This window comes from Pteropus vampyrus, unplaced genomic scaffold (assembly GCF_000151845.1).
Source record: "Pteropus vampyrus isolate Shadow unplaced genomic scaffold, Pvam_2.0 Scaffold34, whole genome shotgun sequence".
In the NCBI taxonomy this organism is placed as follows: domain Eukaryota; kingdom Metazoa; phylum Chordata; class Mammalia; order Chiroptera; family Pteropodidae; genus Pteropus; species Pteropus vampyrus.
Window position 1 is genome coordinate 1125543 of NW_011888815.1, and position 16918 is coordinate 1142460.

Sequence of the window (16918 nt, forward strand, 5' to 3'; positions counted from 1 at the left end):
TGCCCTCAACTCTCCCTCAGGTCATTTCATGGCGGGAACAGGTTTAACAGCTCGGCTGAAGAACCTAGAAGAGATGTCATCAAGGCTACTTTGCTACAGTGAAGGTCACGTTTATTTAGCCGCTGCGGAAAACCTGAAGACAATGGCCACATAAAAGCAGCCCCAGAAAAAAAACAGGATTCCAACCCCAGTGTTGTTTGTGGGTTATTTGCATTCTCACCATGCAAGGTCTGATCTGTCCCCAGCACATTCCACTCCGCTGGCAGCTTCAAGTGTCTGAATGCCAGGGCGACCTTCTCGTCGAGGGAATCTACATCCGCTGAGGGGGTTCCCGACCGGCTGAGGAAGCGGGTGAAGTTCAGGGCCTGCTGGTTGCCGGCACTGGTCGCCAGGAACTGGGCCGCGTCGCAAGCCTCATCCTGCACGAAGGAAAAGTCCGCGTCGGCGACCACGCTCACGGGCAAGCCTTCTTTGGAAGCACAGAGCAGCACCTGCACAGTCTCACAGCAGTCGTGACCTGAAGGGAGCACATGTATTAGAGTCCTCCTCCCGAAGGGCGGCACCTGTGCGTCCTCTCTGCTCTTCCTGCATGGCACACAAGTTCCTCTTCCTAAAAGAACTCCCTTCTTTCCCTGAGCTCTGACAGCAACCTTCTAAACTTCTTTAAACTCCATGTCTAGTTCTTGTTTAAATTATTTGCAAATATGAAGTAGTTCCCTTACCGAAAAGCAGACACCTTTGAGGCCCGGTTATCACCACGCCTATACCATAGTGTTTGGCACTGCAAGAGTCTCTGAACATCTCAATATATACTGAACTATGGCTGTTCAATTTGAACAAATTAAAGAATGAAAAGCTCGAGGATCTGGTAAGGCCTGGCATGCAGTGGGAAGTCTAATACCCAATGAACTGAATTACATCTGAAAACCCAACAGGGGAAAAGTCAGTCATACAGGTTACGTGGGAGGAATTTTTCAGCAGCCCCCAGTATCTGCCTTATCATCACCACAATGCAAAAGATCAAATGATGAAGCATTCTGGAAAGCATAAAACGACATGATTTTATTTTACTATTACTAGCAATTCCAGGTCTAAAAAATAACTTCCGCTCTCAGATACATGTTCTTCCCTGTGAGGTAATGAGGACTTCAATGAAATCGCCTGGTTCACTCAGGGATGATGAATGTTGTGGTTACATGCCGAGTCCAGAAAAGCAGGCAGGCCAATCAATGACGGTGGTGCACACAGGCAGAGACCCCGTGAGCTGCGAATGCAGATAACAATACACACCAGCCCAAAGAGCTCCGTTTGAGTAAAACCAGAAAGGTTTGACAACACTGTTTCTCTTCTTGGAGAATCAGACTTTCTTCTGGATTTTTAGTCTCACAAAATTAAGTATTTTCAATATGCAGAATAAGTTCATCGAAACACAGTTTTTCCTCAACTTTCATACACTAATTACAACTAGTATGCGGCTAACATCATCGTTCTTCTTCCATAAACTAACTACCTTTCCAATGAGAAAACAAATTCCAGAAATAGGAAAGCTTCAAAAACATAAAAATGGAAGTAGCGAGTAAGTTCAAGAGATGGCATAATTACTGCAGACACGAGTTTCAGGAAGATATTAATTTGGCTACGCCTAGATGCTTGTGCTATGATGGACCTGGGCTCAAACCTATTTTCTTACTTATTAGCTATATGGCCTGAGGCATACGACCACCTCTAACGTTTTAAAATCTAGAACCTCTCCTAGTCTTATAAGTGAAGAGCTATGATTTAAAATTCTTTAATGCCATCACCCAAAACAAAATACACAGCTTCATTTAATGTCCAATTAAATTAGGTAGATGCAACAATATGTATTTCAATCAGAAGAATTAAAGTAAGAATGTTGTGGTCCTCATTCATGAATCTAACCAATAACCAGCATTTTCCCATTTATTCAAGATTAACCTAGTTTATGAACTCTTGACATTCTTTTGAAGTAGATATGAATAAATATCAATAAAAACTAAAATGATATTTCACAATTCAACGATGATATTGTGAATAATTTGGGTTCTGAACTGAATTTTGTATTCAAAACTTAAACTTGCCATGTCTTAGAAGAGATATTATACTAAACCTAAAATAATATCATCCACCGTCTGACGCAACTGAACAGCCTCCCTCCTCAAGCCTGTGCGAAGGTGAGAAACGTGGAACCTTGAACCAGAAACAGAGTCGCAACGCCACTGCAAAACCACCTTCTTGAACTTCCTCTCTCCCTCCGCCCCACCCTCTCCCTCCCTCCCTCTCTCCTTCCCTCCCCCTCTCTCTCTCAGCAAAAAGCCATAATCAAACAATACCACCTTATTCAAAACTAGAAAGTGCAGAAGTAACGCATCTGCACAGAAATCAATGTGGAATTGCTAAAATGACTTTTTGGGCCAGGACAGGGTGAAGATAAATGAGAAGGAGAGAAACAGAAGATCGTGAGGGGTACTGCATGTGTGTGCACGCACGTGTGTTTGGCAGAGTAAGCATGCATATCTCCTTCTACTGCTCTAAGAGAATTTGTTAGAAAGCAGATGGGTGTACGGGTGAACTATTATTAGCTCTATTTGTGTATAACTAAAATACAACTATATATAAGAAGAGGAAGAATATCAGGAAAGGCCATGACAGGTATCTAGGAGAAGCCATCCAGTTGTTAGCCCAGCATTTCCCCTTCAGACATGAACTCACGATCTGAAGAAACTATGAATCATCCAAAGTAAACTGTGCCATAAATCTGGAATCTGTCTGATATGATTATAGGCTCTTTTTGTCAAAAGAAAATCTAAGGGTTAAAAGAAGAGTGGAGAAATGAGGTTTCCAGGATCAGTCTCTATTAAACGTCAACGGGGAGAGTTGCTTCCACCAAGAACAAAGTACTCGCCCTGCTGTCTGGGCATCAGCCGCACAGGCTGGCATGGCTACTTCTCTCTTGCTCTTTGCTCTTAGGCTTGAATGGTTCTCAAGATTATTTTTAATCCATATAACCTTTAAGATGAAGCATCTAGACAAAAGAACACCTAACATTTTTTAAAAACAAAGATTATATAATATGGTCCCAGTAATAAAACTAAAGTCATAGCATATGCATACATAAGACCTCTGACTGCCATAAATTAGGTCCAAAGACATGACTACGTGCAGGGGCCATTAGTCTTATGCTGCCTCTGTGCACGCAAAATGCAGGGTATTACCAATGTCTACATCTGCACTGCAAAGACATGGGGATGGGAAATCATATCCAATTTGATAGAATAACAATTTAACTTCTTTTCACATAAAGACAGAAGCTGCAGCAGAGCGAAGAGTGGAAGGTTCTCAACTAGTTCCATGGTGTTTTTCTTTCCATTCAATTTTCTAGTAATGAAGGAAAATAAAAATCACAAGTCTTTCCAAAAAGGGACGTTCTGAAAAATTTACTGAGCTTCTTCTGAAGGAAGTACCCCAAGGGAATTTAGAGAGGGGGGGATGAAGGGAGAGAAACTGTTAAAGAAACATGGCTTCAACTTTAATTCCATTGTTTTAAATTGCTTTCTGAATTTATCCAATGATCAGGGAACCTAAGTAAATTATGGGGTGGGAGACATCTGTTCCTAATTGAGTGAAATGTGAGGGGTCCTAAAATCTACTGGCAGCTAGCCGTGAAGTCAGAAAATATTAGGTTTGAATGTCACCCTCCACTGCAGACAGGCTGGGTTGTCCTAGAAGTCACTCAGCCTTGAAGCCCGTTTGGCCTGTGCACAAAATGAGAACCCCAGCAGTGTTCCAGGTTGTTAAAAACATTAGAGATGGTCGTACACACAGGACCTGACACAAAGCAGGCGCTGAAAATTCGTAGTTGTTATTGGCTATTAAATGCTCCTGTTCAGCTCACGCAAGGAAAACAGAGCCCTAATGCTCTACGGAGAGCTTCTGCAACATGGCCCAATGAAGCCTCGGAGCTAATTGTTGCTTTTGGCACTGCAGAACTGAAAAAATTAAGGGAAGGGAGACAAATGCAGAAAAAACAAAAACAAGTAGCACCTCGGTGAGAAACAAAAATCAAACTGCTGATGGTCCTCTTAAATGCATCTAATCCAAACTGTTTTTAAGTTCACAGGTTGGGAGGGAGGTGTGTGCTCATGAGGTTGAGAGAGCTTTTCCACAGGCTCCTTATCACTCCATGAAGTACTCGTACCCATGGAAACGAAATATTGCTACAGATAAACAAAACTGCTGAAGCATGACCCAAGAATTACTTCATTTCCTATTAAGCTAAGAGTGGCACACATCCCATCCGGGCTTTCTCTTCTGAGGATGAAACAATCAGGACTCTGTCTGACCAGCTCTAAAAATGAACACTGAAAGCGCCTGCCGGGCCTGACCCACGCAGACTATCTCCTGAGGGAAAGGCTACATTAGCCGTCAGTGGTGGCAAATAGAAATACAGTTTCTTTCACTACTTCGGTTTGGCATCAGAGTGTCTAAAACTGTGGTCTTTTCCTTCCCTTGGAAGTGGCTATAAGGGGTTAAAGGAAATTTTCAGTCTTCGGACCGGACTCCAAATTATGAGCAGAAGTACACATCCACTGTGAGTTGCTGGTGGGCTAATGGCAGATGTGCAAATCAGGTATATGTGTAAAATGTCTCTCTATGTACGAAAGTATTCGAGAAGCAGGGGAAAAAATCAGGAGGCATATCAACTTCATCAAGTACATTTTGGGGGAGAAAAGAGATAATTAATGCTAAAAATTCGATCTACTATATTCCCAGCTATTACTCTAATGCAGTGCTGTTTCTCAACCTTTAATTCACTGTCACCCTCTACCACCCGGAGAGTTTTTAGATGTTTTTCTCTATTTGCCTCCCCATCCTATGAAATTTTAATACCACAGATAAACCATACATTTGTATATGTATATCTGTGCTTTACATATAAGAGTAAGACTTTCTGCCCCCTCCACAAGCCAATTTTCACCCCCTTACTGTAATGCACATGGCTAGGGTTCCAGTGCTGTGTCTGTAGTTCCAAAGTGGTAAAATATACAATTTCCACATACGCATTCAACTGGGACAGTAGACAACAAATATTTTTTTCCCCTTCAACTCGTTCTCACTTTGTTTTTCCAGGAGTCACTATATATACTGACTAGCATTGGAGTAGTAACTTAAGTTTTTTTAAATACAAAATTACATCTGTCTAGAGATAGCCTTATAGTCAGAGTATTTTAGAATAGAGAAACTGTTAGAAAATGTTTAGTAAAAAATAACCTTGCTTAGCAGAGAGGGGAGATATCAGAATTCTCTGATTAGGCCAGTGTAAAGCCTACAACTTCTTTTCAAACGTTTTACTCAATCTGGCAGCCCCTGAGTCTCTGCTACCACAAACAGCCTGGTCCGCAAGAGCTGAGATGCACTGTAATATAACTGGGAAACTACTTGTTAAGACCTGGGCTGTAAGCACTGATTTTTAATACCAAAAGGACTTCTGATCACAGTAAATCCACTTTTTTTTAAGTGAAAAATCTACTTTATATAGAACCTTCCCTTTGATGAGCAAGATAGAAAAAACATAAATACAAAAGAGCTGAGTAAAATTTTGGGTCAATGAATGGTTTTACTTTCCCTGTCAAACGGAAACCTTGCTATGAATTCTAAAAGTAAATAAATGATATACTAAAAAGATTTGATTTTCACTTAATAGGGGATTCTGTACCAAATCCTTCCACAAAAAGAGTATGTAGCATCCACTGAACATCTCGTCCCATCTACCAAGCTGAAGTCATGGCTTGCTTGGTCTAAATTCACATTAATTAATAAAAATGAACACAATAAGACAGTATTCACTAGGCCTCCAAGAATTATCTTCCAAGAATACTCATGACTTTACATTACTTATCAGCCCTACACAGGTATTAAGAGAAATTTGAGCTTCATTTCTGAAGGAAAATCACTATTTAGTTCAAATGGAATTTTGGGCTGGATTTGTTTTATATGAAGAGAAAATTATGGAGATATTTTCATTGGTAACAAAGGTAATACCCTTTTGTTTTTAGAGATGTATTTCCATTTCAGGCTGTATTTTATAGCAAATAATATTCTTAAACCAGCCAACTCATAGGTATTTTGAAGGTAATATTTTTTATTATAAAACTTGTCTTTGTTTAGTGTAATTAGTACAAAGATGGCTTATTTTCAAAAGAGAGGACATTGTTCTCAGTCTCCAAAATGGTTTTATTAAAAATTATTAGATATGTTAAAAGTAACATGCTCACTGGAAAGCAGCCAAACAATTCAAAGGCAGACAAAGCAGAAAGTCAAAGTCTCTACCTGACTGTCCCCTAAGATGTTACTCCTCTTAACATACATGCTTTATTAAAAAGGGGGAATAATATGTCTATAGCCTTTCAGTGGTAGTAAGACAAGAAAATACTACTTTAAAAAGCCTTTACAACTTCTTTATAATTAAACACACTCACACATATAATTCATCGTAAGCTTCTCACTAGAAAACAAGCAAAAGAGTGAAAACAGAAAAAGTAATAATCTCTATACCTAAAGTCAAAGAGGTTTTTTACTTAAGGAGACAATTTAGTAATATCTAATTCCCTTTTCCAAACAGTAAAAGGTTACAGACTAACATCAAGAAGTAGTTGCCTTTTGAAGGTCAATCAATCATCAGGTTTTAGTAAAAGCTAAAATATTACAAAACATTGACAGTGAAACACACAGAGAACTCAAAGAAAAATCAGAGCCAGCAATCTGCGTGAAACATGACATTAAAAGCAAGAACAAGACACAAAGCTCTTTTTCTTCCCATAATCAGCCAAAATGACTAGGAATTGAAGAGCTAGTCCCACACGTGAGCAGAAAACACAAAGAGACATCCCTCTTGGCAGCAGTGGCTGCACAGACTATGCACATTTATCCTGTAACTGGGATGCACAGAGCAAGTATAGACTTTCCATAAAGAAATCTGACTAATGTGACACTGCCCTCAGCAAACAGGAAATCTGAGGCTATCAATATGGCAACTGACAGAGAAATCAGCAAAGATACTCTAAATAGAGTCGAGAATTCAGTTCAAGAAAGGGTGTGTGGGTGTGTGTGTGTGTGTATGTGTGTGTTGTGTCCCCACGTGTGCACAAACTTTCTAGGAGAGTGGCTTCTGAGAACCAGGATTAACCTGGCCACAGTGGAAACGCTGTTCTATCAAGTGGCAGGAATTCCTAGGACAAGTCTTCTTAGCATTACGCTAGGGAACAAAACAGCCAAAAATCGATGCCCTCATAAAGTTAAAATCCATGCACTAAAAACGTTAACACTTTAGCAGAAGCGAGTAGAAAATAAATAAGATAAATGAAATGTATAATGTATTAGAATCTGCTAAGTGCCGATGAGAAGAACAAGCAGAGACGAGGACAGGCTGTGTACTCACAAGGTGGGCAGGAAAGGCCTTGCTGAGAAGGTGATGTTTGAGTCAAGAGCTTAAAGACAGATTTAAGGCAGTTTAATTCTAGACTAAAATCGTATTTCCATGATATAAGCAAAAAATGCAAAACTAACTTAACTCCCAAATGCTCCACCCTACCCTTCCAAAAAATACTACAGCAGGTGCACAGCACCTTAAAAAAAATGAGTGAACGCGCACACGCGCACTCCCCAAAAATTTAACTCCAAAGGTGTTTCTATCCTTCCTCTCCCTTCCTAACAAGAGCCCCGTCAGGACTGACGGGTTCTGCCTGGCTGAAGAGCTGTTTCTCACCATCGGCCCCACGTGATAAATGTTAAGCCACGAGGCACCTGCCGGAGAGCAGACCTAAAGCTCCAGCCAAGCCTTCTGACATGATATATACATCACAGGGAACAAGACGACTGGAGCTTTAAATTACAAAGAAGGATACTCAATATGCTTTAGAAAGGAAATCGGTATCTATCCTGAGCTCCTTGTTAAATTTCCTATCATTCACAGGAATTGCCAAAAACCTTTAAATCTTCCATTTTTCAAAATCATTTTTGCCAAGTAGGAGGATAAATAGAGCTTTCAACTGTCATAACCCCAGTTCTTGAATGTGGTATAAATTCCAGGATTTAGGAGATATCAGACATTAAGTTAATTTATATAAAATGGCACAACAAAAAACAGGCAATCTTATCCAATACTGGCAAGACCAGATATTGAAAGCGCTTCGTAAACTAATAATTTTTTACACCATCTGTTCCAACAAAGTAGAATCAGTGTTATATAAAAATACTGGTAAAAAAAAAATGTTTCAATAAGAACTAAATCCATTTTTTTCTCTAAAGGAAAACTGTTCAACTGTCAGCATGTCAGTATTTTTCAGGAGGTTCTCCCAAATGTGCCCTCTTTTGTATTCTGATGAAAACTGGTCAATTGTTAACTTTGAAAAGGAGTAAATGAAAGAAAGAAGCTCATCTCCAAAGACAAATCAATACACTTCAGACGCTGGGATAAGTCAAAAGACAGTCATTACTTTATCAGCCATTTCTGTGGAGACAGTAATGACTTAATGACTTTGTGATGAATTTTTAATAAGTAAACATTTTCCATTTAATTATGTTAAACTTATAAATCAACGGTGATTAAACACTCCTTCCACCATGAACTATATTCTAATTGGGGGAAATTTTGGCTTTGATGAAAGATTTTTTTAAGCCTTTCCTTCACGGATGCTGATGAATGTTACCAAGTGTGTTCTACCTTTGCTTTTGCCATTCTGATATTAAGAATCAAATTTGCAGACACGCCACAGTGACCACATGAGAACCTTTATCTGAGAACCTTTATCTTATACGTATGCTGAAGTTTTCTCCATATCTCGACATTCCAATAAATATTTTTATTGATCCTGATTTTTATCTTTCAATTTATGACACCATTTTATTTCATTTACTTATAGTTAGGCTTAAATTTTTGAGGAATAAGGAAAATATAAACAAAACATTTTAAAATTTATTGAAAATACAGGTGTGATCATAGTCCTATAACCTGGATTCATTCTTCCTATCACTCTATACAAGTGAACATAGAATAAAAATGTCCAAGAACTAGTAAAGGCTAGTAAAATAGTAAAGACTGCACTCAAATACTTACTGGGAGCAATGGTCTCCAGCGTGTCAGAACTGACCTTCCGAGTACTTGTACAGTGATGGAGGGTGGAACCCGAAAATACCAAGTAAAACACTACATCATCCTCAACTTTGTCCTCCTCAGCGAGCAGCACAGTCACAACACAATCACCCTAGGAAAGAGCAAGTTTGCATTAGTAAGGTTCTTCTTGAGTCTATCTTTACAAAACATCAAATTTAAGGGACAATCAAATGTATCATCTAAACTGTGCCTTACTCTAGTGAATTTATACAAACATAAACACTGATTGGGTACTTATGTGCCAGAAAGTATTCGTGGCATTGAGAATACAAAATGACCTCAAAATAAAATCTCTGTTCTCTTTAAGCTAATATTCTTGTGGAGGTGGTTAGACAAACAAGTAAACAAGTAAACGGCAGTTGGTATACCTACTTAATGAATGGGAAAAAGGGAGAAATCGTGGAAAATCCAAAATTAAGGCAGAGAGGATGAGGAGGCACCGATGAGATACACCCTTATACTCAGAATGCCCCTTAACCCCTATGTTCCACTTGCAGCCATAATGCTCTAAATTCTACATGCTACAAATCACTGCCAAGTCCACTCACCCTCCAGTGAGGGTGGAGAGCCTCTAACAGAGCTGGCCTGGAAATGTAAGAATGCAAAGAACATAAGCCTGGGCTTCAGATGAATCTGGGTTCAAACTTCATCTATAAAGACTTTATTTTAAATCCTCTAAACCCCAGTTTCTTTGGATATAGAAATGGAGATAATACCTTTTCTTCTTATAACTAATATATGAAAACTCTTGGAACATATTCAGCTCTCCGTCGGTGATGATATTCTTTATCTGTTAGGATGGGAGGGTCACTTTTCTTATAATTTGTGCTTGCCAACCATCTTGAATCCCTAACACTTCTTTATCCACCTCCACTACGCCCTTGGAATCAGACAAAAATCTTGTGCCAGTAACTGTGCCTATGGCTCTGTAACTGTTTAGAAGTTAAGACATCTCTATCCTTTATTTGTAAATATTCCTCTAGCAGTTTTCATGTTAATTTCTTAAATTCAGGTCAGTAGCTAAACTATAAACATATTCTGTGAAATACAGTCCTAATTACCATTCTCCCAATCATAAACATTATGAACAAGGACCCCAACCCCTGGGCCGTGGTCCGGTACTGGTCCGTGTCCTGTTAGGAACCAGGCTGCGCAGCAGGAGCTGAGCGGCGGGCAAGCAAGCGAAGCTTCATCTGTACTTGCATCTACTCCCCAATGCTAGCATCACCGCCTCAGCTCCGCCTCTGGTCATCAGGCATTAGATTCTCATAGGAGTGCCAGTCCCTGGTGCCACAAAGGTTGGGGACTACTGTTATAGAATTCATGTTGTAACCATAAACAACAGATTTTAAAGCAGTGAGGTTTAAAGCAGCATAATAGAGCAGGAGGTAGTGTTTTACTAGACAGTGAAAACAAAAAATCTTGAAGTCAAACTTCAGATTAAGTCTACTAACAAAATTGCCCCAATAAGGTTGACTGTGGAAACAGAGTTCAGAGTGTTTCTCAAGGTCCCGAGTGTCTATTTCTTAGTGTACGCCACAGCTCTGTGGAGTACTCTGTTGAACGCAGCATGTGAGAAGTCAGAACAAACTCCAGAGAAACTGTAACTTACTATGAATGCTGAGCTGGAAAGTTCCAAAGCATCCTAAAACAGAATTATCAATGACTCCGGCCACTACTTAAAATATACTTTAGATTTATGTATAAGACTCTTTCCGGGAAACATTTTTGAAAAGTTTAGGCTGGTAAAATGTTTAATATCCTCTAGAATGATAAACCACAACCAGTTACAATGTCTGCAGTACATTTGAGAAGAGCCAATTTTTCAAGGTACCAAAATATCATTATAACTTGAAAAAAAAAGTGTAAATGAAAGTTCTTAAGTTTCATCCTTTAGAGCACATGTTGGCCAACTCTTACCTATGAGCCAAATCCAGCCCTCTGCTTGTTTTTGTATGGCTCACAGCTGAGAAAGGTTTTTACATTCTTAAAAGGTTAAAAAAATAAAAAGATTTTTAACATGAGGAAATTATACGACATTTGAATTTCAGTGTGGATACATCAAGTTGTATTGGACCACAGTCGTGCCATCTGCTTACACATGGCCTACGGCCACTTCTGCATGAGAATGGGCCACTGAAGAGCTGAGTGACTGCCGCAGAGACAGTTTGGCCCTCAAGCCTAAATTATTTACAAGGTGGACTTTTACAGAATAGTTTTTTTCACTTAGATATCTAACCAGGAATTCTAAGACTATCTCCTCCTTTTCTAGATGAAGGATTTCCCGTCCATGAGAGACCTGGCATATTGGGGGGAGACCGTGCCCACAGCCCTAGTGCATCGGGGCCTTCTTTTAATTGGGGACAGAGGAGACGGCTAATAGGTAATTGAAATCTTTTTACCAAAGCTCTCAATATCAACTTCTTTTTTCATTCTCAAGACAAAAGTAAAAAAGTTTCAAATTGTGTTCATAGCTTTGTTTAATAGCTTGTTTTTTTTCAACATTAACTCAAAGTAGCCAAAATATGAAGTAGAAGGGAACACAGAAGCCTCGTTCACTCCAAAGTCACTTGAAATTTAGATTCCAAAGGCACTTAGAATTTAAGTACCAGTTTCCCTTGAAGGAATGAATATTCTCTGCATTCTGACAGTCACTGAGAGCAAACAAGAAAAATTCTTACTCTGCATTTCCATCACATGACTTCAATTTTACTGCAGGAGTACCAGGCACCTACGATTACTTGAGATGGCCTGGCATGACTGAGTATAGTGGTGATTAAAAAATAAAGAGGGAAAGCAGATCTACGTGAGAATTTTTGTTGAGATGGTTGCTCTAATTGCACCCTCCTGGAGGAATACTCTGGTAAGTGATTCTGCTGCTCCAGGGAAGGACCTGCCCCACACAGCAGATAAATCAATCTGACTGCCCCCGGTTCAAAGTCTGTAAGGCTTCTAAAGACACCAGAAAAACTTATTAAAACGGGGCAATCTTTGAGACATTATGGATTAAGATTTTAGTTTGATCCAACCCCAGGAAGAGAATGCATCTACATCTCCACTTTTCCAGTAATCTAAACTCAAGAAACACAGTGCTATCCTTACCAATATATTTTCATGTTTCTTCACTGAGAAATATATCCTTTGAACCTGACAATTTTTTCAGGGTCTTAATTAGTTTTGCTGACAGATTAACACAAGAACTCACAGGAAAGATAACCTATACTAGGCCCCATTTTATAAGTACAGGTGATCTCTGAAATACAAGTGCACTGTAGTCCTAAATGCCACCAAATCAATCATTAATTTACCAATAAAAACAAGGTTTTAAATGGTAGTTGGGTCTCAGTTTTCCCATCTTTAATTCATTTTATACTACCATAATCACCTTTATATACGCTTATTAAGTATAAAAAAAAAATTCCACTTAGATATCTAACCTGGAATTCTAAAAACAGATCTTCCCTTTCTTGATCAAGGATTTCTTCTCCATGTGAGGCCCAACATATTGTGAAGATACTTGCCGTGTCCCAAGATATTAGTTATGTATGAGGCCTTCATTTAACTGGGGACAGTAACTTGCTGAGGGAAAAAATGGCAAAGAGAAAAACATGTGAGGGATGGGAGAAAGTGTCAGTATGGGGATGGGTGCAAGGGACAAGGCCTTGGAAACAAGACGTCAGATGCAGATTGGGGAAATCAGAAAAGTTTTGTGACAGGAAGGGTACAGAAACAGCAGTGATGTCTTAGATAGCAAGACGGTGTCTGCCGCATGGGTTTTGATGGTGGGCCCATCACCAGCAAGACCTGGCTTGTACAGGCTCGTGAGAACTAATCATTGGATTTTCAGGAATTCTGCAAGCTGCTTATTAAGTGCAGCTATTAAAAATTAAATGATACAAGCTTATAATTAAAGTATGCTAAAAACAAATGTAATACTCAGAACTACCATGTTTTAATTATTTTATCACATCCTACCACTGTCTATGCTCCCGAGGCTCAGCTCTATTGCATCTACGCAGTAGGGATTCTATTACGATGACGAGCTGCTGCTCGGCTTTTACCAGCTCACGTCTCCTGCCAACGCTGCATTCAGCGATGTGACATTGGCGGCCTGAAGTCAACTGCTATGGGAATATTCACACCACTGAAATTAGCAAATGCTACAAGTCAGAGCGCGCAAGCACACACACACGCACACCCATTTTTAACCACCGCATCATTGAGAACAAGTCAGCAGAAGGCGGGAGGGGGAAAGAGGGAGGATTTCCCTAGGAAAAGCAAGGGCTTGCCAATGGCAGGCCCGATCAAGAGGGGTCACTGCTTATGAGGTATAAAAGCAGAGGGCATGCTGTAAGAGAAAACCTTAGAGGCAGGTACAAAGCACCTCAGGTTCTGGAAAACAATGCTGCCATAGTTCTCACAAAAGGCCGATTAAGATCAACACCTTAAGTTGGTTTGCTTCTAACTTTCAAACCTGGCTTATAACTTGTTAGCAGGCCGAGTGGTTAAGAAGGTGGCCTCTGTCTGAGTCACAGTGTGATGCATCACTTCTTAACTGTTTAACTGGGGAATGTCAAATTCTCTATGCCATAAGCAAGGATGACAATCATACTTACTAATAAGGTTGTTGTAAGAATTAAATAATTGACAACAGCAAAGCACCTACAGCAGTGCATGGCACATATATAAACATTCAATAAAGGAGTTACAGTAGATGTAATGTGTTATAGATGCAATGCTCAGCGTGGTGAATACGGTTTTAACTAGTTAATAATACCGAATTGTATATATGAAATTGGTTAAGGGAGGTATTAGAAGTTCTCATTACAGGGGAAAAAAAATTTAACTATATATGGTAATGAATGTGTTAACTAATTGTGATCATTTCACAGTACATACATATACCAAATCACGTTGTACATCTAAAACAAATGCAATGCTATATGTCAATTATATCTTAATAAATAACTTATTTACCAGAATGTGACCCCCCATGAGAGCATGTTTTATTCACTGAGATACCCCCTTTGCCTAGAATAAGTAGCATATGTTCAAAATGCACATTTGAAAAAAAAAGAAAACACCGAAACTTTAATAGCAGTTATTCTTAGATGGTGGTCGAAGCCAATTTTAATATACTCCATGCTTTTCTATGTTTTTCAATTTTTTTAAATATCCATAATTGAACTTGTGTAGGCAAGAAAAAAAAACAGCCTCATGTGGTATGTACTGAGAGAAAATTGGGGAAGGGGTGGAGGATGACATTAAAAGCAGCAAATGTTCTAGAAGACTTTTACAGGAGCTTACCTCACAGCAGTACCTTAACAAGAAGTGAATAGAGAGGCAAGGAAACCATTTGGGAAAATATTACAAAAACACGGTGTACGGGAACAAAAGGAGTTTAAAGTGCTATGGTAGCAAGATGATCCAAAAAGAAATAAATGTGAAAAAGCAATTTTGTTGAAAATAATTTGATGAAATATGGTAACTGAGTGGATGGGGACTGGACAAAGATAGGAAGGGTAAGCATGAAGTGATATTAACAGAAAAAGGGGTAACTCATTAAAGAAAAATGGTGTGGGGAGGGTTGTGGGAATGATTTGTGAGGAGGAGGATGATAAGCTTTAAATGTCAAGTTTCATATACCTGCGGGATGGAAAACTGTAGGCATTATGTGTCCAACAGGTGGTTAGCAGGACTGTCAGAAAAGGTCTGGGCTGGCGAAGCGGATCTGCCAGTCAAGCTGCACATAGTTACGAAGCCTTGAGGAAAGATGAGTTCTCCATGGTAACAGAGAGCGAGGCCTAGACTCTGGTGTTCCTGCAGGGAAGGAACCTGATCAACAGAAACAGCAACAAGGAAACGCCAGCCAGAGAAGAGAAGTCAGGGAACAGCAGATCAGGGACATCAAAGAGGGAAGGATTAAAGGACTTACAGTGTTAAAAGGAGTAATCTTTAAGCAACCCTCAGAATACGCAATGGAGGGAAGATGTGAAGACAGAATGCAGCAAACTCAAGAACTGTTTCATTTCTTCTCCAGCCTTAAGTGGGTTTCTTGACAGCATACCATTCGTCTACTCCAGTGCCTCAACCCCAGAAATAAGATCCTTTGGACCCGAGAAGAACCCAAACTCAAGTGCCACTGAAAAAGACGAGACTTAGCATACATATTTCTCTTTATCAATGGCAGCCACAATTGAGGCCTCTGACGCCTGTGGCAAAGCAGTATACTGAGCGTCTTTAAGATAAGAATTGACATAAGTGTATGATGTTGTTGCCATCAGGCTTATTTTTTCACTTCGAGTCTTCAAGAAAGCTCATTTGCTAAACTAAAATAAATGTCATTTCCTAGATTCATGACAGTTAATTTCCCGCCACCTAAAATATTTCAGATTTCTCTTTATTTTCACCATCTTGCTGTTAATAATTCCCTCAGTAATTATAAGAGCCTAAGCCTAGGCAAAAGGTAATTCTTAATCTTACTAATTAAATAGAAAGCTAGATTGAATTAAAGCTAAAAGAGTTTCAAATGATTTATTGCTATCGAATATATATAGGACCATTATCCATTAGTATTAGGATTACTTTTAAAACATAAACATTTGAAAATATTAATATTAAGCATTAATGAGCCTTAAAATGTTTAAAATATTTTATGTAAATGAGCCTTAAAATGTTTAAAATATTTTATTACTTTAAACATTTCCTTTAGTTTTACTATTACTTCATTATTTTTTACCACTAGTATAAAATTGTTATTCTAGTCCATCAAGTAGATAAATTAGTAAAAACATATCTATGGTATGACATGACTGTGTTCATTACCTTCCTTTCTATTCTGCTCCCCTTACCATAGCCTTAAGTTGTTCATCCTTTCATGCTAAACACGCATGCAGTGCCCTCTGTTTAATGTGCTTTGTCTCTGCCGTCACCCAGATGCTCAAATTATAAACACCATCCTGGTGCCTGCCCTCCAGGAGCTTGGACAGACATGCAAATGGACAGAATGCCAAGTGATGAGTGCTATAATTAGCATAAACACCAGCATCTCTAGGTGCACAGATGGATGCCCACACTCTGCCTGGAGGGGTATGACCAGGGAAGCTTCTGTGGAGAAATGGCTATGCCCAATTATGCTCAAAGCTCAAGACAGATCACCTTAGGCAGGAATCTACCTTCTGAAACCTTAGCCACTTCAGTGAGGGTGGCAGAAATTATATCTAGTTCATCTTTGTATACACAGCAACTCTTAAAGGGCCTGATATACAGCACGTGCCCAATCAATGTTTGTTGGGTTGAACCAACAAACACTTCATCCTTTATAAAACAAAACTTAAAATACTACAAATAAGCAAAATACTAAATTTGTCTTGTTTATCACTCCCTTCATTTAAGTAAACATTAGTTGAGCACTTGAGGTACTATGGCAGATAATGAGGATATAAAGACAAGACAGTCTTTGCCCTCTTGGGGCTCATAGTCTTTTAAGGGAGAGAGAGACACATAAAGCAATGACCGCAGCTGTATAAAAGGCACTGCAGGAAAAGCAAGGATCGGGCACTGCAGGAAGAGGCACTGGATGCTGTGCTGAGCAAGCGCCAAGAGAGGAAGGCTTCCCAGATTCAAACACAGGCCACTGAAAGGAGCCAGAGAAACAGACTTCTCTTTTGCCTGATTTCAAATTCCATTTGAAACAGATGATAGTTGCAATGAGTGCACAGGGGTGAC

General features: G+C 39.3%; 1 protein-coding gene across 1 annotated transcript in view; it reads right to left on the reverse strand.

Moving 5' to 3' along the window:
- The window catches only part of AKAP13 (A-kinase anchoring protein 13), a 247495-nt gene that overhangs the window by 152664 nt on the left and 77913 nt on the right, over nucleotides 1-16918 (reverse strand). Inside the window, exons 3-4 of the mRNA XM_023529007.1 lie at nucleotides 9134-9281; nucleotides 221-517 (exon numbers count right to left, since the gene is read on the reverse strand). Of these exons, the coding sequence (XP_023384775.1) occupies nucleotides 221-517; nucleotides 9134-9281 (445 nt within the window). The remainder of the gene's footprint in view (nucleotides 1-220; nucleotides 518-9133; nucleotides 9282-16918) is intronic.